Source organism: Syngnathus typhle, linkage group LG12 (genome assembly GCF_033458585.1).
Source record: "Syngnathus typhle isolate RoL2023-S1 ecotype Sweden linkage group LG12, RoL_Styp_1.0, whole genome shotgun sequence".
In the NCBI taxonomy this organism is placed as follows: domain Eukaryota; kingdom Metazoa; phylum Chordata; class Actinopteri; order Syngnathiformes; family Syngnathidae; genus Syngnathus; species Syngnathus typhle.
In genome coordinates, this window is record NC_083749.1 from 7,774,025 (window position 1) to 7,793,250 (window position 19,226).

The 19,226-nt window shown below is 40.6% G+C and overlaps 2 protein-coding genes across 7 annotated transcripts; one reads left to right on the forward strand and one right to left on the reverse strand.

Moving 5' to 3' along the window:
• Window positions 1-4: 4 nt before the first annotated feature.
• LOC133163223 (cilia- and flagella-associated protein 44-like) lies at window positions 5-17,093 on the forward strand. 6 transcript variants are annotated; one of them, XM_061292893.1, is made up of 34 exons: window positions 5-378; window positions 2,993-3,146; window positions 3,479-3,641; window positions 3,927-4,029; window positions 4,108-4,324; window positions 4,413-4,527; window positions 5,008-5,172; window positions 5,259-5,414; window positions 5,490-5,537; window positions 5,976-6,075; window positions 6,561-6,655; window positions 6,743-6,946; window positions 7,432-7,542; window positions 7,638-7,790; window positions 7,994-8,182; window positions 8,321-8,463; window positions 8,560-8,839; window positions 9,231-9,286; window positions 9,376-9,538; window positions 9,797-9,927; window positions 10,055-10,260; window positions 10,325-10,466; window positions 10,563-10,740; window positions 10,814-11,055; window positions 11,390-11,600; window positions 11,687-11,890; window positions 12,111-12,303; window positions 12,384-12,497; window positions 12,782-12,912; window positions 13,477-13,593; window positions 13,681-13,882; window positions 13,965-14,125; window positions 14,209-14,343; window positions 14,939-17,093. In XM_061292893.1, exons 3-34 carry the CDS (start codon window positions 3,561-3,563, stop codon window positions 15,215-15,217), a joined length of 5,025 nt encoding a protein of 1,674 aa, XP_061148877.1. In that variant the 5' UTR covers window positions 5-378; window positions 2,993-3,146; window positions 3,479-3,560; the 3' UTR covers window positions 15,218-17,093. The 6 variants fall into 6 exon arrangements, with proteins under 6 accessions (XP_061148877.1, XP_061148876.1, XP_061148879.1 ...); XM_061292892.1 differs by having other exon boundaries at window positions 2,993-3,135; XM_061292895.1 differs by lacking the exon at window positions 14,209-14,343 and having other exon boundaries at window positions 2,993-3,135.
• Window positions 16,427-18,078, reverse strand: LOC133163227 (lys-63-specific deubiquitinase). Its single transcript, XM_061292902.1, has one exon. It carries the CDS (start codon window positions 17,926-17,928, stop codon window positions 17,146-17,148), a length of 783 nt encoding a protein of 260 aa, XP_061148886.1. The 5' UTR covers window positions 17,929-18,078; the 3' UTR covers window positions 16,427-17,145.
• Between the last annotated feature and the right edge of the window lie 1,148 nt (window positions 18,079-19,226).

The window sequence follows — 19,226 nt, forward strand, 5'->3', positions numbered from 1 at the left end:
TATAAGTCGCTCCTGAGTATAAGTCAAAAAAACTATGAAAAAAACGCGACTTATAGTCCAAAAAATACTATAAATATATTTAAATATGAGTACACTGCTGCTTTAGGCACATCCATGATATGGTGCACTTTTTAAACGAGTTTGGACCTGTCAGGTATTTGAATTCAACAGGTAACAAGTTCCACAGATTGACTCTTCTCCAAGTAAATATGACATCAACGTCGATGAACTCTCGCCTGAACAAGGCTGTCCGTGAGCATTACATGAGGCTTCCACAAGGACACAAATGTCAAGTGACTTACATCTGGATTGACGGAAATGGATTGGGGCTAGGCAACAAAACCCGGACCCTGGACGCTGAACCCAAAAGTATACAAGGTAAATATATTATTTTAATGATTGACTACTTTGCAACAATATTTGTTATCAGAAGGGGAGATAAAAATGTTTAGACCTTCCATGTGTACATACAGAAAATCATAACCTATTGCCTTTTGTTTGTGTTGTTATTCTGATTTGTGTGGAAATATGAGTACTGCTAGAAGTTCCTGAATGGTACTTTAGTGGGCCAAACGACGTGTCCAAAAATTCCTGCATCGACATGCGCGTTATCCCGGCGTGCATGCTCAAAGATCCTTTCAATCTTGACCCAAACAAACTGGTTCTCTGTGAACCTTTCAACGACACCAACCTTGCTGCAGCTACCTTCTTCACTTTTTTTTTTGACACATGCAATTTTGGAGATAGGAAATCAACCGTTGTTGCATGTTGTGTTTAGAAGCAAACCATCGAATGAGCTGCAAGTATTTGCCTGCTTGATGATGATGAAAAAGTGAAGGGCAATAATTATTATTAATGGCTCATCTATTACGATTGCTTTGAGTGTGGCTGATAGCGTTGATGTATTGCCAGTTCATATACGTATCAATAATCATTTGGTTTTTAAATCTTCTACAAACACTTTAACTGACTTTGATCAACACGTATTTGATTTTTTTTCTGCCTTATTGCTGCAAATAGTTTGGAGTGGGGACAAAACACAGTGATGTATTGTCTGTATTTTTTTTCACTGATGTGCAGGATGTTTTTATGTTTTTTTTATGGATCCTAATTTAAAGTTGCACAGCATTAGTGTCGTAACACAATGTGCTCAAAATGCCAGGAAGTACCACATGTCTCAGGTGAATCGTGTAATTGTGACCAAAAAGAGGCAGAAAAGACCCCAAACTAAGCTGTATTAATGGCTGTTTGTTCCATTGAGCAGGGAAAAATGTTTATCTGTATATGTGCGTTAAAGCCACCAAATAAAAATGAGTGGGTTGGGTGCATTACCACTTGTATCCAGCAGAGGGTAGCCTCCCTATATGGTTATGGCTATTTGGATTTCTGGCAGTCAATAGTTTGTAATTTCAGATGGTACGTGACGTGTTCATACAAAACTGTTTATGATGATCCGCAAGATCCTTTTGCGGGGTTTCTGTGGGATTAACAAAAACATTTCGATTAACATATTTAAACATTTACCTGACGAAGCAAAAATGGTTCTCGATGATATATAAATGAAACATAAATAAATGAGAAATCCGTATTAGGTTTTTTAATCTTGTTTCGTTCACACATTTATCCGTACAAAGGAAATGTACCTTATCCTCATTGTGATCATCGCGTTTTGCACGTTTAATTATGCCCATTAGTCGGACGAGAAATGCTCTTTATCATCATGACTCGGGGCTTCACACTGCAACCTCCAAGGAGCGCTTGTTTACTGTTAAAAATAGCAAAATAATTTGCACCCACTCCCTTTTTAGTGCAACAGAAGTTTTCACCAACTATGCCTGACTCGCCTTTTTGTTTCACAGCTCTAATTGTTTCTAGGCGTCTTCACTAGATTTGGCTGTTGATCACTCCCGTTCTTTCGTGTCCGTCTCGTGATTTTTATGACGCAAACCGTGACGCCATAGACGTAAGACCCCCACATATGTGCACGTCAAGAGTTTATTGATCTATTTCCTCTCACGAGGAAAAACGTTTGAGTTGAACCCGATCAATCGATTGAAGCTATCATTTAAAGAAAAAAAATCCTAATTTTTAATGTAGTAAATCTGCAAGCAACATTTTTTTCTGAATACTTGATATTAAGATATTTCCCTTTTCCTAATACATGGCTGAGGATGCCACCCGTCAGGTTAGTTCCTTTTTTTTCTATTTTGTATTGCTTCTAAGTTTTAACAAAATTTTCCTTTCAAAAAGTCGTCATTGATTATTGAAAAATGATTAATATAAAATTAAATTAGTTAACAATATTCATTGCATAATTTGCATTTGCTGCTTGTTAATAAAATTATCTATCTATCATCCTGACAATGATATCTTCATTGGCTTAATTGGTAACCTACCATCGCATCTCCTGTATTTTTTTTTTTATATGCTTTTGTGGTTTGTTTTATTAAGTTATCAAGAGAAATTGTCAGACTACAAAAGAAAAAAATCTGAATCTTGGACGAAAGTAGTTTTGAGTTTTATTCCTTTTTTTTTATTTTTTTTTTAGAAAAGCCATAATGATGTTTGAGATTGAGCAGAATGCATTGTTGTAATATGGGCATAAACTTGACTCGTGTGTCTGCCACGTATTCAATTTAGTAGAGAACTAATTGCAGGGCAGCCTGGTTTGGTCTCAATCTACAACATTACAGTTCTACCGCATTATGCTGTACAAAGAGACACACAGATAATGACATACATACTGTTATGACCTATGTATATACAAATATTTACTGTAGTTTGCTATTTTCAGCTAATGATCCACATGCAACAAAAAGCCATACAGGTTAACATAACCCTTGTGAGTTTCCACGTCACCAATCTGTAGACTTATCCTTGTGAACATTTTTAAGATGCTTTTTGTATGAATAACCACATTGCATCTCCTACCGTATGCTATCGAACCCCGATTGAACTACTAATACGTAAGTAATATATCTCTCCTTCACAGGAGGGCAAAGAAGGTACACGGTTGCAGGATGAGGAGGAAAAAACCTCTTCACCCGAAGACCTGTGTCATAATTATGAAGAGCTTTACTCCAAGCCATTCGTCACACCTGAGTCTGAAATCCCAGAGAACCTCCTGATCCTCTCGTACTTATTTTGTAACTATTTCAAATCAAACAAATAACAATGTATTTTCTCTTTTTGTTGCGACGTTTGGCAAATATGTGTCACACTGCATTGAGAAAAAAAAATGTAAAGCTGTTTTATGACAGTTATGATGCTAGATAGATTTATATACATATATTGATGAGTTACAAGCTTGATCTAAAAGGACACCTCTGTTTTTTTCATTTATAATTGTTGATGTCCTTTCATCGGGTTTGCAAAAGCTGTTTTTCATGCAATGAATGCATGCATGGAAAGAATTGAATTTTAGGGATTTTATTGTCATGGGTGAATAATTGTCCACCTTGATTTCTTCTTCCTGAAGTCATTCATTTGGCTACGACTGTCGTCGAAGAGCAAACCTGCAGCTGCTGGATGACAAAACTCTGGTCTTCATAGCTGGTCAGATGCTCATATTGCTCGATGTTTGCACCAGGCAGCAAAGCTACCTGCGCTCCTGCAGTGGTGGTGGAATTGGCGCCATTGGGGTAAGCAGACTGAAGATGTGCACATGAACAAACTATATTTAGGAAAACCAAATCTCCCTGCATCTAAAACTAGCATATTTTGTGTTATGGTGGAAGCAACTGTTCAAATTAGGTTTGAATTGCTTAATAGTAAGCGTGGAAAAAAGTACCACATACAGTATTCCTTCATTCTGAGATGTCGCTTGTTCCTGCAGGTGATTTTACACTTCAATCTAACAACATTAGAGTATAAGCATGGACTACGAGTTAAGACGCACTGAATTCTTATTCTGTATGTTTTCGCAGGTAAGCCATCAGAAAGATTATTTAGTGGTGGCAGAGAAAGGACTAAAACCCATCCTGCTTGTTTATAAATACCCTTCATTACAAGCATACCGTATCCTGAGAGGTAAATAGAAATCCAATCCATCATTGTCATGATTTCCCTTGAGAGCTTTCGTCTAATCATGTGACTACTTGCGTGTAGATGGTACAGAGCTTGCGTTCAGCTCTGTCAACTTTAATAGTGATGCCAGTCTTCTGGCCAGCCTGGGGAGTGAACCTGACTACATGCTGACAGTGTGGAACTGGAAGAAGGAGGAAGTGATGCTCAGGTGCAAAGCCATTTCTCAGGAGGTCTACAGAGTGACCTTTTCCCCATACAACCCCGGCCTACTGACATCATCAGGATCAGGACATATCAAGTAAATGACAAAACACTCCAACAAAATCAAAAACTGTCATACAATATTAATCTTTCACTATCATAAATCAAATACTTTCTCTCTCCAGGTTCTGGAAAATGGCCAGCACATTTACAGGTCTCAAATTGGAGGGACTTATTGGGCATTTTGGAAAGACTGCAGCCACAGATATTGAAGGCTACATCGAACTTCCTGATGGAAAGGTATCTGCTGCCACTCTGTTTGTTTGTTTGTTTGTTTGTTTGTTTGTTTGTTTGTTTGTTTTTTGGGGTGAGGTGATTAGTCGTGACTAAAACTGACAACGATGACATGCTGCTTAACAATGTTGGCTTAGTTTATTAAAATGCTACGCAATCACTAAAACGTAGATCTGACAAATACAACTATGATCAGACTGACACAATTCCGCTGGTATGTATTTTGCTTTTGTTATCACTAAAACATATAGCTGACAAATACAATTATGATCAGACTGATATTCACAGTTGGGCTGGTATGTATTTTGTTTTTGGTTGTATAATCTAACCGTTGAGGCATCCACCAGCTATAAGTGAAATACATCCTCTCTTGGATTGCAACTTTCAAACAATTCCTCATCGTAATACGTGGTTTGTTGAGTCAAATCATATGTGCGGTTCAAGTTAACAAATTGTCATTTGACCACTCAACGTCTTTCCTCTCAGGTGCTTTCTGGCTCAAACTGGGGCAACTTGCTGCTGTGGGATGGAAACGCTATTAAAGTGGAGCTCTGCCGCAAGGGAGGACATTATTGTCACGCAGGGGTTGTCCAGCCTTTTGCCTTGGAGGACGGACAACTGATGACCTTTGGCTCTGATGGAATGATTCGGGTAAAATACCATCTTGTTGGAGATCTCACTCCATTGTATATAATGTTGTGCTTGGTTCTTGTATGCGGCTTCCCTTGATCCTGCAGGGCTGGGACTTTGAGACCATTGATGCTGCTGACAGTAGCAGTGAAAACAGCAAGTTTGAGTTGGAGCCCATGAATGAGATGGCGGTTGGGCGCCAGGTTTGCCTCTTTTCAATGGTGAAAAGCATGCAGGCGGACTCTACTGTTTGGCATGCTCAGGTCAGCTTGCCACTTGTTAGAATGCATGTTTTACTGAATAACCTGAATTGAATGGTTTTCTCTGTGCTCTGGTAGGATTCCAATGGAGCCATTTGGAAAGTGGATCTTTCATTTACATACTCAGTAAGTTTTGCCGATTTGTATTTTTTTTTTTTTTAAAGAAAAGTAAAAAACGTTCATATTGCCAACATTGATATATATTTTTTAAATACCCACCTATATAGTTTCAAAGTATTATATTTTTTAATATAAAGGAAACAGATTTTTTTTCCAATTGTTTTACTAAAGTGCCCAAGCTGCCATCTGCTTTTGAGTTCCAGTCTCCGATGTATTGTTGAAACTACACAACACATCTTGTATTTTTTTCCTGTTGATTTTCTTATCGATGATATTTGGTCAAACCTTCCAATAATCCTATTATATGATAAAAACCCAAATCCACATTTCAAATTCAAAAGTCAACGGCATTCCAAAAAAACACTGCTACATTCTATATTGATCTGATGTATTTAGTTGACCCCACTGATATTAAAAGATGGCGTTTAACGTCTCTGTGAACAGACTCCTGATCCTGCGTGCCTATTTTCCTTCCATGCTGGGCCAATCAACGGACTTGATGTATCGAAGAAGAGTCATCTCATGGCCACGACTGCTTCAGATCGTGCGTTGCTATTTCTGTAGTCAAACATGGGGGGTAATGGAACACATGTCCCCCGGCTTTTATATTTTCAGACTAAAAATTGTATCTACAATCTCTGTAGTATGCCGCATCAGTGGTTAGCACAGCTGCCTCACAGCTCCTTTGCCTTGGATTTAAATTGCTCGTGCTTAGTCTTCTTGCTGAATACCAAAACCATGTTTATTAAACAGACCAGACAAAAATAGAAAGTTGAATACCATATATTGATTTTTTTGCGTGTCTCTCAACACATTTGGTAATGGAGTAAAGTAATCCAAAACTAATTAAAGACTAATTCCATTACTTTAATATGATGGTACTTGGGCTTGCATCACTAAATACATTTATAACAGGTAACCATTAACTATTGAAAATTATGTTAAAGTAAGCCTCCCAATTCTATATACTACTGAACAATGTTTCTAGCCTACATGCCGACATGTTTGACTTTCCTATTCCCTTTCCAGGTTCTGTCCGAATCTTTGACTTTCTGTCAAAAACAGAACTTACCTGTAGCTGGTTCACTCAGGGTGGAACTGCTCTTCACTGGGCCCCACCTTCAGTAAGTGGAATAGTGGGGGACTACTCATCCTTCGCAATAATCAGAGGCAAACTAAACCGTTTGTTTTTATTTATTTTTGTACTCTAGGTGACTCATGCTGGAAATTTACTAGTGACGGGCTTTGAAGATGGAGTTGTGCGCTTACTGGAGCTTTTTGACCCCAAAGGCCTTCAAATAGTAACCAGGCACAAAGTGGAGGCCCAGCTGCGCCTCAAACAAGCCTTCAAACCCCATAATGCTCCTGTAACCACTGTTGCATATGAACACAATGGAACGGTCTTGGCCACCGGGGTAAGAAGGCTTGAGTTCAACAAGACATTCTCCAGTTAATTCTTACTAAGATATACCCATTACATTTTAGCTTTATCAATTCATTGATACTCTGTCAATGCACTTTCTCGTCTCTAGTTGGGAACTCTAAAGGGGTCTGATCGGATCCCATATTATCAAGTACTTTGGTGACAAAAATGGGTAAAAGCTAATTTTTCAACAGGGTCAAACAAGGAATGCTGCATTGCTTGCTGCCTTCTTCTTGGATAGCAAAATTATTAATTGTAGATTCTTTGACTCTTCTGTTCACCCTGTGTGTGTGTGTGCGTGTGTGTGTGCGTGCGGGCGGACTGTTTTTCACTTCATTCCGATATGCAATAAAAATCGATCATGTGGTTATTTTAACCATCTTGTTGAACTCACAATCGGTGGGAAATCCTATACCCTATAAAAGCATAATTGTGGGAATTGGTTCACTGACCTCTCGCTTCTGTCTTAATCCTCAGAGCTCAGACTGCACTGTGTTCTTCTTCACTGTTGGAGACAAATATGAGCCAATTGGTTTTGTCTCGGTTCCCGGACCAGTACAAGTGCTGGAATGGTCACCTCATGCCCATGTAAGCATCTCAGTTTAAAAGGCAGCTCACAGACTTTTTTTTTTTGTTGTCATCGAAAGATATGTAACAAAGCAAATCCCTTTTTTTTGTCCTAGAATGAAAAGAGTCTGCTAATCCTTTGTCTAAGTGGTCATGTTGTGGAGGTACCATGTCCTGACCCTGAAACCCATCAGACGGCCAAGTCCTTTCAACTACTTGACATACCCAGAAGAACCTTTCGCTTCAAAAGCATTAAATCTCAAATCAGGGTAATAAATACATGAAAAAATGTTGTGTTCACTCCCTCAACCTCGCCCCTTTCTACCTATATACAAAAACATCTTCAGAAAGAGAACACCAACCACGCACGCAGACTGCGCTTTGTGCTAAACTTATGCTGGGCAGTCAAACCCCCCCCCCCCCCCGCGCTTCCAAAATAAAGATTTGCGTTTCTTACATCTGTGGTTTTCAGAGAGACGAGGAAATAGCAAGACGACATGCATTAAAGGAGCAGCGAATGAAGGAACGTCAAGAAAACGAACTCTTAGAGGAAGAGGAGGAAGAAGAAGAGGAGGAGTTGCCCCGTATTTACATTCCTGATCCTCCAAGTCCTCTCTATTGGGGTTTCTTCTCGGAGCCTGGCCAATTCTGGATCTCAATGGTACGAATTCAACAAGTCACAATAAGAATTGTGTTAACGAAGCAAAATATTGGCAGCCATCAGATATTCCTGAGAGCACTGAAGCTCTGGGAACCCACTTAAATGGGAAACAATTTACATGATTTTTCTCATCTTTAGGGAGGATATGACTCTGGTTTCTTGTACCACTGTAAGTTTTCTGAGAATCAAGATGAGAATTCAGAAAAATGTCCCGTTGAGCCATTTGACTTCCTGCCTATCCATAATGCTGATAGTGACCCCATTCGTTCAGTCACCTTCAGGCATGTTTATAACAAAAATTCCATGATGAATAAAGAGTAAATACTTATACGGATTTGTCATCAGGTCATGCTCATGTTTGAATGTTTCTGCCACAGCTCCAACAGGCAGCTCATGCTATGCGGAATGCACTCGGGCTCCATCAGAGCTTATCCTTTGGATCCCGACGATCACGTCCTAAAATCCATGCAGGCGTACTGGGAACTGAGTATCCACGACAGCAATTATGGACATCTGAGGCATATCTGTTGCAGTCATGACGACCAGTTTGTGCTTACAGCAGGAGACGATGGGAACATCTTCTCCTTCACTCTGCTTTCTCATGAGGAGCTGCTGAAAGGTTTGCAGAGAAAAAAGGCAAAAGTTCCTTCACCAAGGGTAAGTCAAGGTAGACCATGTCTAATTGTATTAAAGGTATTTTGACTTTCTGGATGAAGATGCACCTCATCAGACGCAGAGCAAACCTGTTTATGGAGATAATACCATGAGTTGTACATTGTGGCGATGGAAAATGCAGTCTGAGCCCCCGTCACTTCACTTGCAGTGCTCAGAATGTGTGTGTTTGACATTGAGTAAATGACTGTGCCCTTACTACTATTACGCACTTTTATCTACAACTATAGAGGAGGCTCGGTTCGGTTGCTTGCATTCGGTAGACCTGTTCGCTGAAGTTGTTTATGAAGCTGGTCAAAACTTTACCTTAAGAATTTGCTGGAGGAGTATTTTTTTTTTAAAATGTCAGTTAAAAATAACATTCTTTGTCTAACAGATTGGTCTAGAGAATGAAGAGTTGGCCATGGACATCGATGATCCCACAGCGTACAGGTTGACTATGAAAAAGCGTTGATGTTTTTAAATGGAAATGATGCATGATAAAACATGGACTTTGAAACTCAGATTCGCACTCCTTCCAGCATAGAGACGGCTAAACAGAAGCTGGAAAAAGACCGGCAGCGTCAGGAAGCTGACAAGAAAATATTAGCCAAACGAAAAATGCTTGCTGCGCTCCAGAGCAAGTTTAAAATACTACTGGATGACAACCTTAACCTGCCTCAACACATTCAACTGACCCCTATGGTATACATCCACGCGCACACAAATCACAGCTCGACAATGACAATAGTGTGCATAGCTAATTGCTTTATAAATGTGTCTAAAAGGTTAGCAGAGCCCTGTCATTAAAAGGGATTTGATCATTTTAATCACGGATGTGTTTTTACTACCTGTCCTTGGGGTTGCTTCACAGAGGCCATTCAAATAAAACAACTCATCGAGCCAATAAATAAAGTTCTTACGCTGTGCTTCATTGCGTGCATACGCTATGTTTGCAAGTAGGAACTGCTGCTGGACCAGCGTTTTGAAGAGCAAGCCGAGAGAGAGAAAACCCGACGTTTAGATGAAGTCCAGTACCAGATGAGCTGGCGAGAGGAGCACTCCCATTTATCCCTCAAAAAGCTACAAGACTGGTACAATACCGACTCATCACCATTAAGGCTTGGCTTCCATGCTGACCTTTCTGCTATTTTCATAATAACGTCAGAACATCCAACCTGCATCACAGTGAAAAGTCTTGCTGGTGTTTGTTACTTCCAGGTTCAGTGACTCGACAGAGCGTAACATCGTCACTGTGTTCGCCATTCGCACTGACCACAGCGTCTCCACCTACCATATTCCGAGTCTTTCTACGACCCGGCTCCAGGAGGAGAGCAGTTCAAACAAGTGTGGTGTCGATGAAACCCATGTGGTTGAAAGCCAAGCAACTGTAGAACAACATGAAAAAGACAGTAGTGAAACAGATGGTGAGAAAGTTAGGGACATACCGTCGATACAATACATGCTTTATCGTTGACGTGTGCTCGCCAGAGGAAGAGGCCCCTCCTACCTCTGCGACTCGAGCTGTGGTCCAGATTACAGATCGGCAGGTTGAAAGGCTCCAAAAAGCTTCAGCGAAAGCTGAACAGACTCGGGCCAAGATTGCAAAGAGGAAGGAGGAATGGGACAAACTGTGAGTGTGTCATTGAACGACATGACTGCTCTGGGCTCGGTGTCTCTTCAAGATTGCGCTCAGACTGTCTCCAATGATGTCTCATTGATGTTTCAGTTATGCAGAAAAGCCACATAAGGACTGCGAAGACCCACGAGATGTGCAGGCCATCTTTGAAGCCCAAGAGAGCATTGGCGACTTGAAACTTAAAACAGACAAAAACTTCACTGTGCCTAAACATTTACGAATGAGTGCAGACAGGAAGAAAGTTGAGATGATAAACCTGGAGGACAATGTAAAGTGCACTCAAATGTAAATTGCAGTCACAGCAGATTTGTCTGAACAATTGCATCCATCCATCCCTCCAGATTCGCGAGAAACAGACTGAGATGAACACAGAAATTGTGGCCTTGCGGGACTTCAAACTTCTTCTTTTATCCAAACTGGGATCCCAGGCTAGACAGCTCCAGAGGGTCCAGAGTTGTTTGCCATCGCAGCTCCACCGCCGCCCACCCCCGCTGCCCACGATACGATGTGAGGAAGTACCAGAGAAGAGCCAGCGATGCACCCGAGCCATTCTAGAAAGATACAGAGCGCTGAAGGAGAAAAGGTGCTGGATACGACAGGCAGAGCTAGGATTTTTGCCCTTGCGGGGCATTGGGTGGCCAAAGATACCTCAAATATTTCTCAAGGGTGTGTAAAACAACCAGAATTTTACAAATCTCCCAAATTTTTCAGAAAACATCCCTTTTAGGTTTCCAAGGGGAAACAGTTGGAAATGTGGAAAAAATATCGGGAAAAATCCCAAAACACCCAAAGGTTAATCTACCCCCAGTGAAGAGCTCCACCACTGCTGGAACTAGTTTGTCATGTCAATAATTTGATGAAATCTGACTTGAGAGCTAAATTTAGTTCGATAAAGAACATCTGTCATGTTCCAACAGGTCAAAGCATGATGAGCTGGAAGATCAAGATAGTGGGATGAGTGTGGTTGATGAGCTGGAAAGGGAGATTGAAGAGATGGAGAAAAGTGAAACTGTATCAAATCCATCAGCAGAGGAGACCACAGGTGAGCAAGGAGAATTGAGAGAGGAGGACCTGCACGATATGGATAAAGACACATTGTTAGAGATGCAGGATTCTCTACTGGAGCAGGTCTGTTTCAATTCTTCTTGCTGCACTCAACATCTCAAGATCAAAAAGCAGTAATCCATGAATTTATTGTTTCATGCATTTACTAGATGAAGACTTTGGTGGATCAATTTGATAAGGATCACATGATGTGTCTTGAGAAGGTACAGATGCTGGACTGGAAGCTAAAACTTGCCAATCTGCGCCATTTGACTCTTTATCAGGAGCTATTGCTTCTCAAGGAGGTGGATAAGAGTGAAAAGGTTTCGCAGGACAAGCTTGACAAACGTCTGAAGGAGCAGCACGAGTTGCTGGTGAGGAAATATTTGTGTCGTTTTGAACTGTGGCTCATGCCTGTGGTGTATATTTTATGTATGTTACTTGATAAGCATTTTTAGAGTCGCTGAATTGAAGCCAACAATGTTTTGTTTTGGGCATTTTTTGTTGTTGGTTGAACCAAAGCACACTTTATTATCTTCAAGCATGCCATTTCCATGCTGTCAAATACAAACGTCTTGGTCTCTTTTGTAACAGTCTGAGTTGGAGAGGTGTAGGAAGGCGCTGGAACTGAAGCGTAAAGACATTGCAAAACGTCAAGAGAAAGAGAAATCCAATACAGCAGCTTTCCATGCCTTGCTGGGTGATGACAACAACTTTGAGGAGTATCTGACCAAAGTTTACAAGAAGAAAATAAAACGTACCAAGAAGAAGGAGGAAGAAAGTGATGGTGAGGGACTGCTTTGATCACAGAATGTGACCTCTTTGTGTGTGCTGTCATGCAAGGAATTCAAAGAAATTGTTTTGCAGGGGAAGACGAAGACAGCAATGATGACTTTGACGATTATGAAAACTGGGATGATGACGACGATGATGATTGGGATGGATTAGATGGAGAGGGGGCTGTGGAGGAATGCCCTGCAGGTCAGTACATCTGCGCAGATTCTCAGTCAGTCATCCGGGTCATGGGAATTGACAAAAGTTGGATCAAACTCTTTGAGTTTGTTGAAGACGTTCCAACAATCCCAAATAAACCTTTCAGAGCAAAAAGTACCTCCATTTATTTTTGTGGGTTTCGTTGGAAAGATCTGCTCATTGAGAATAAAATGTAAAGATACACTGCAAATCAGTAGAATGGAGAAAGAATATACTAAATGAGTCCTATGAATCGTGACGATAGTTGTACTGAAAGTATTGCCATGCCACAGGGTGCGATCAAAAGCTGTTTGATGACATATTGGAGCTGCGTGAACGTCGCTTGGACCTGGAGGAGTTGCTGGCAGAGGAGAAGAAGAATGCTGAACACTTGGAGAAGGATTGTGACGCCCTTGTGAAAAAGGTCAGAGCAGGGCATGCAAACGTGGCTGTACCAAATACCAACTTAGTACTGAATCATATAGTATATCAAAATGATGTGGTTTTGTCATCAGAATTTATTACTTCTAAAACAATTCCTTCTGAAATTATTATTATTATTATTATTATTATTATTATTATTATTGTTATTATTATTATTATTATTATTATTATTATTATTATTATTGTTATTATCATTATTATTATTATTATTATTATTATTATTATTATTGGCCTGTATTTATGATCACAGAACTTTCCAGAAATTCTTTGAATGAGATTTAGAATAAACCAGAAATTTGCAAAATTGCATGTCAGTTCCTGTCACCATTCATGTTTTAATGGGATTAATTAATATACCTTGTAAACTAATAAGACATTTTTAAATGTGAAAAGAATCTGAACTTTCTTATATTGTATTTCAAAAATACACTTTTCAAGGAAATCTTCAGAAAACATACCTGAGTCGTACCATCTTATTGCAATCCTTTCTTGGTTTTACTTTATTTTTTTTGTTCTTACTCACGTTTGAGCTATGGTCTTGTAGATGAAGTCAATCAAAATCAGTCTTAAGGCTGCAGAAGATGACTTAGAACAAGTCAACAGAGAGAAACAGCAAAAAATGAACCAACTGGATGTTGTGGTTCCTCTTCGGCTGCACCAGGTAAAAAGAAAAAAAAAAATCATTGTGTTATTGGAATTGTACTTCCATTTTAAAAAGAAGTTCTCAGTGCCACTTTGCAATCTTCAGATTGAGATTGATATTACTGGCCAAGTGCCTTCGGACCTCAGCCCGGCATTGGTGCTCACTAGGATGGAGCTACAAAGGCTGCAGGAGCGAGTGAACGAATTAGAGGTAGAGAAGCATCAGCAGACAGAAGTGTACCGTCAGGCCCGTCAGCAGCACATCAGGCTCATCAAAGAACGCAAGGAAATGAACAATGAAATTGAGAGTAAGACCAAAAACATCCGAAGGCCTACCGACAGCAGCCAAATCCAGAATATTCATTTGAATTTGTTTGTAAATTGGTGCAGCGCTGGAGAAGCTTTGCCACCAGCTGATGATGACAAGGTTTGGGCGAGAGGTGGATATGGAGGTTCTGCAGACTCTGTGTGCCAACAAGTCAGTTGCTGAGATGAAGCAGGAAAGAATCTTGCGGGAAATTGCAATTGCCAAAGACATCCAACAATGGGATGTAAGACCGTTTGCATGTGTGTATGTATCTGGTGAATGAATTACACTTTCTTATGATTCATTTTTTCCGTGTGTGACATTTAGAGGAAAGTACAAAAATCTCGTGAAGCCCTGATCGCGATGACACGGAGCAACTCGGAGCGTCTCCTTTGCTTGAATAGTCTCTTTGAACAGAAGAAGGAGCTGGAGATGAAACTTTACGCAAGACAAAAGAAAATTGTAATTCAATTTCAACTTTGTCACCCTCAAACATCTCGACCCTAAAGCAAATTCCACCGAGGACCACCTCAAATACGCACCACCACCATGACCAACATTACAAATACACAGCAACACAGTAGGTCTTAATCAAAAGTGATGAAACGTTTTTTTATTCCTAAAAGGTAAATATTTTGTTTTTGTAAGCCACTGTAATACAGTTTAACACAAACACTGCATCATGAAGCATCTATCCATCCATTATCTGCACATGAAAGTTAAATACTTTTCTATTGAATCTAGATGAATTTTCAAAGTGAAAATCTTAAATGATTAAATGAAAAAGTACTATTTATCCTAAAAGTCGTGGTGCTGTAGTAACTGCTTTAGTTGGAGCTACAGTGTGGTACTGTGGTTTTCACTCTTGGAGAATCACTGCATACTAGACGGATAAAAACTAAAACCAATCCAACCTTTATTTTGACAATAACAGTAATACACGAAATCAATCTACTTCAATTACTAATCAAAAATATTGCTGGTCTTTCAGTGAATTTGAATCTTTGTGTCTGTATCGGCCCAAACCAAATACCTTTGTGTACTTGTGTGTACTCAGGGCAAGCATCTTCAGGCCTGCAGCAGGCAAGCAGACAAGGACCAAATCTGGAGTCTTCAGGAACTGGTGAGAAAACAAGCTGAGCAGATAGAGAAGCTATCTAAAGAGGTCAGCGAGCTTGGACCCACTGGAGGACACATGCTTTCCGCCGCCCATGCTCATCTACCGCCGCTCCCTCGTCAACCCACTCCCATAGTACACAAACTCAGCAGAAAACAAGGAATACTTATACCTGGCATAAAGCAAGAGGACACAAGTGAAAGTGAGACGGACGACTAAAAATGGAATTCACCTGATGTTACTTGTTCATTATTATGGACCTTAGATTGCTGATAAATTAACACAAGCAGAGGATTAACAGTGACACATTTTTAAGAGAATTCCACAAAACAACGGTGAGCTCACTGAAAAGTAGTTAGATCAGACCACATCATTTCTGGAGGTGGAATCTCAAACACGGTCTTTCTTTATGCTTGCTGTGTTCAAGTTGCTATGTTGACCAAAACGCCATTTCGAGTTCAATTCTTATTTTAAAACATTTTCCAATGTTGGGTTCTGATATTTCAACATTTTACTTTAGAATCTTTCAAGTATTGTACATTCTTTCTGATTTTTTGCCATCCCTGATAAATTTTCTGCGCTATGGACTAAACTAAATTTTGGGCCAATATCTCAGCTTTTTCACTATCAGTAACTGCTGAACAATTCTCCAAGGTTAACACAGGATAATCTCACTCCCGCTGATCCCCTCCCATCCTCTTTATCATCGCCCAAATATCCACTGTTCTACTCTCCGCCAACTGCACTCCTACCTCTTTTGCTACGTCGGGTCAGCCTCTGTCCAGGTGTTAGCCCTGTGGCAGTCATCCATTAAATGCAATTCAGTGTCCCCCAAACTTCCTATCTCTGACACAGTCATGGACCCCCTTACGCTATGGAACCAAAACAGGAGAAGCCCTAGCAGTGTTCAGTGTTCAGCTGTCGTGGAGTTCCGTGCTGTACAATGTCCCTGTTTGCTTCTTGTCAGCCCTGCCGGCTTTATGACTTCCCAGTCTAATGCATGGTAGTTCGCAAGAGTCCCTCTAGTTCAGGGGTGTCAAACAAATTTTTGTCACGGGCCGCATCATAATCATTGTTTCCTTCGGAGGGCCATTATAACTGTCAGCATCTTCTATATAAAGTATAGGCCACACAACAAACTAATGAATAACCAGCTTTTAAATCAGAGTAGTAAAAAGTGTTATACATATTTTAAAAAACGAATGGAAATAAAAATTGCCAGAAATAACTATTTTTTTTTTAAAGTGAACTCAATATTTAATTTAGTCTTGACACATGAAGTCAATGTACAATTTGTCTTTGCGGGCCACATAAAATGATGTGGCGGGCCATGTCTGGCCCCTGGGCCTTGAGTTTGACACCTATGATCTAGTCACTAGACTTTAGTGGCAATTCAATTACAATAGTCCAAAAATAAAAGGACAAAAATGGCTCACACATCAAGTTTTATTAACACCACAACAGATTTATTTGGCTTGGGTGTAGTGCATAAAATATGAGATAAGATTGAAAACTTGCTAAGCTTGTATATCCCATTTATGTACAGTATACAGTATTTACAAGGGCGCGTCCATTAATACAAATGCACTTTTTTTTCCTTTAACAAATTGTATGTTTAGTTTAACATGGATTGGTTAGATGGGCTCTGTTAGAGACATATACCAATTCTTAACACCTTATCAGATTTTCTTTAGTCACGACTGCCTCACGAGTAACACGTGTTACTATTGTGCTCTACTTGTTTTGCCAGTGTTCAGAAATGTCACAGTAGTATTAGGGGGAAAAACACCTTAACAAGTGAGGCAGATGTAGGAGTGAACTTAATTTTCTTACTTGTGAGAACAAAGCATACAATTGTATATGATCAATGGAGAGTATAAATTCTCAAATATAGGCACTTGCTCTGTTTACCACTGCCTGCATGGAAAAAAGACAAAAAAAAAACATTGCTTTGCTTCACTAGTGCTCCAATTTAAGCAAGTTGGGTTATTTTTTTGTCCTTGTTCGGAGAGCAAACATTTGACTTAGACAACATTGTATTTGGAATAACTTCAATGACCACTTCAGAGAAGGAAATGCAAACATACCCCCCCCCCCCCCCGAAAAAAAAAGTGTCCCAATCAACTCTTCTCCCATCCTTCACCCACTCAGAGGGCACTCAGCTCCTGCGTCAGTCTCTCCTTCTCCCGCTCCAGCTCCGCGATGATCTGCTTGTTCTGCTCCAGGCGATCCTCCAGCCACTGCAGCAGCGGTCCGCTCACTGCTGACATCTGGCTGCATAAGTTCTTGGTGAATACAGAGCCGTTGTGGATCTTGGTGACCGGGTCCAAGTGGGCCAGGCTGTGGATCTTCCGGTATGTATCCTGCTCCTCTTGACACAGAATCCGCGGGAGCTCCACGGCCGACTCCAGGCACACTTTACCGATGGTCTCGCGCGGGACAACGTGAATCGGGATTTCCACACGCTCGTAGTCGGAACCCTTTTGGGCCTGGGTCGACTGGAAGCAGGTGTACAGAACCCGGCCCGTCTTGGTGTTTTTGTCCTCAATGAAGCAGGAGAAGATGAGGCCCACGAAGCCCTGATCCAGCATTTGGTACATTGCCTGAGTTCGGACGTCGACGTGCGAGGGCCACACGGTGATGTGCGGATGGGAGTGGTACCAGCCAACCACCCGCATCGGCTTGCCTGTCATGTCGGCCAGCCTCTCGGCCTCCGTGGAGGCGGCAGACAGCTGCTCCGGGGAGATCTCCACCCGGTCCTTCCTCTTGTCCGACCGGCGGAGGATGATGACGGAGTGTATGTGGACGACCCTGGTGAGTTCCACCTCTCCGATACACAAACCCATCACTTCTTCTTTCTCTGTGCTCAACGCGTGATTCATACACACCAGGAAGGCGTCCGACTCTAGATGAACCGCATTGACTGCCATTCTCTTTCTTCAAAATAAATCTTAAACAAGACTGATATTAAAAGCACGAACTGGGAGGGAACCTGGGTTTACCTTGGCGTTTGCTTTCAATTAGAGGTCCGAGTTGACGCAACGATCGGCGCAAGGTTCCGCCTGCCCAAAAATCTTCTTTCCTGCTTCTTCTTTTTTTTTTTTTGCCAGTTTACCTCCTGATATATGGGGCATTACCGCCACCTACTGGGTCGAATGTTATGACGAGAGAGCCTGCAGTTACAGACTACTTTGTAACTGAAAAGAATAGAACACTCACTACCCGTTCCATTAGCCCGGTTTTCCCAGGGAACTCAAATAACTGTCTCAAATAACTTTTCCAATCTCTACCTGCAGAATATGTTCCAGTCTAAATGCTACCTCTACTTTTGGAGTTACTCCTGCGCCTACTACCTGTACTACTTCCCACCAATGCTTGGATATTTCTCTGTTGCCTTCACAGTTATCTTTTTTTTTTTAGTTTTGCTAATTGCCTCTACAATAATTGGAGAGTCTGCCTTTATTTTTATAAATTCTTCACATGTTGCCTTGCTGTTCTCTGGTGTCACTGTTTTAATATCTTGCCAACTAATTCCTACTTTCTATGTCGCTTCTGCATACTTTGTATTTCGACGGCTTTCTTGTTTACCTCACAACCCCGATAAGCTGAAGCATGAAGCCTTGTGCTATTTATTTCATCCATTTGAAAATATACATACTGAGTGTCCTTTGAGAATAATAGCACAGACCTGTTCTCAAAAAATACATTAGGAATTTAATTTTAAATCAAAGCAGCAACTAATGTAATGATTGATTATATCGTGATTCACTACCTCACTTAAAAAAAACATTACAAATTATATTTTTTTTTTCAAAAATGCCATTGATATTTAAAACCGAAATTTCTAGAAAAATAACTAACGAGTGCCACTAGATGTCCCAATTAGTTATTGGGCACGCATAGTTCTCAACCTTTTGGGGCTTGTGTCTTCACTTCGAGAGAGAAGGCCATTCAGACTGCTACAGCTACAACTAAAGTACTTTTGCACCACTGCAGGCCCACAGGAAAGAGGGACGCCCGCAACGTCACATTCCTTCAAGCAGTGGAACAAAAGCCTTCACTGGTGTAAATTGATTGTGTGCTTTATCTTCTAATTCAAGCAAGGCCTTAAGCAACATTTCATATTGAAAAGTAGAGTTGAAAGAGACCACATAGAGTTGATGACACGCAAACTAGGGTTTATCGTTAGTGACTATGATGAGGTAAATACAAAGAGACACCATTCAAA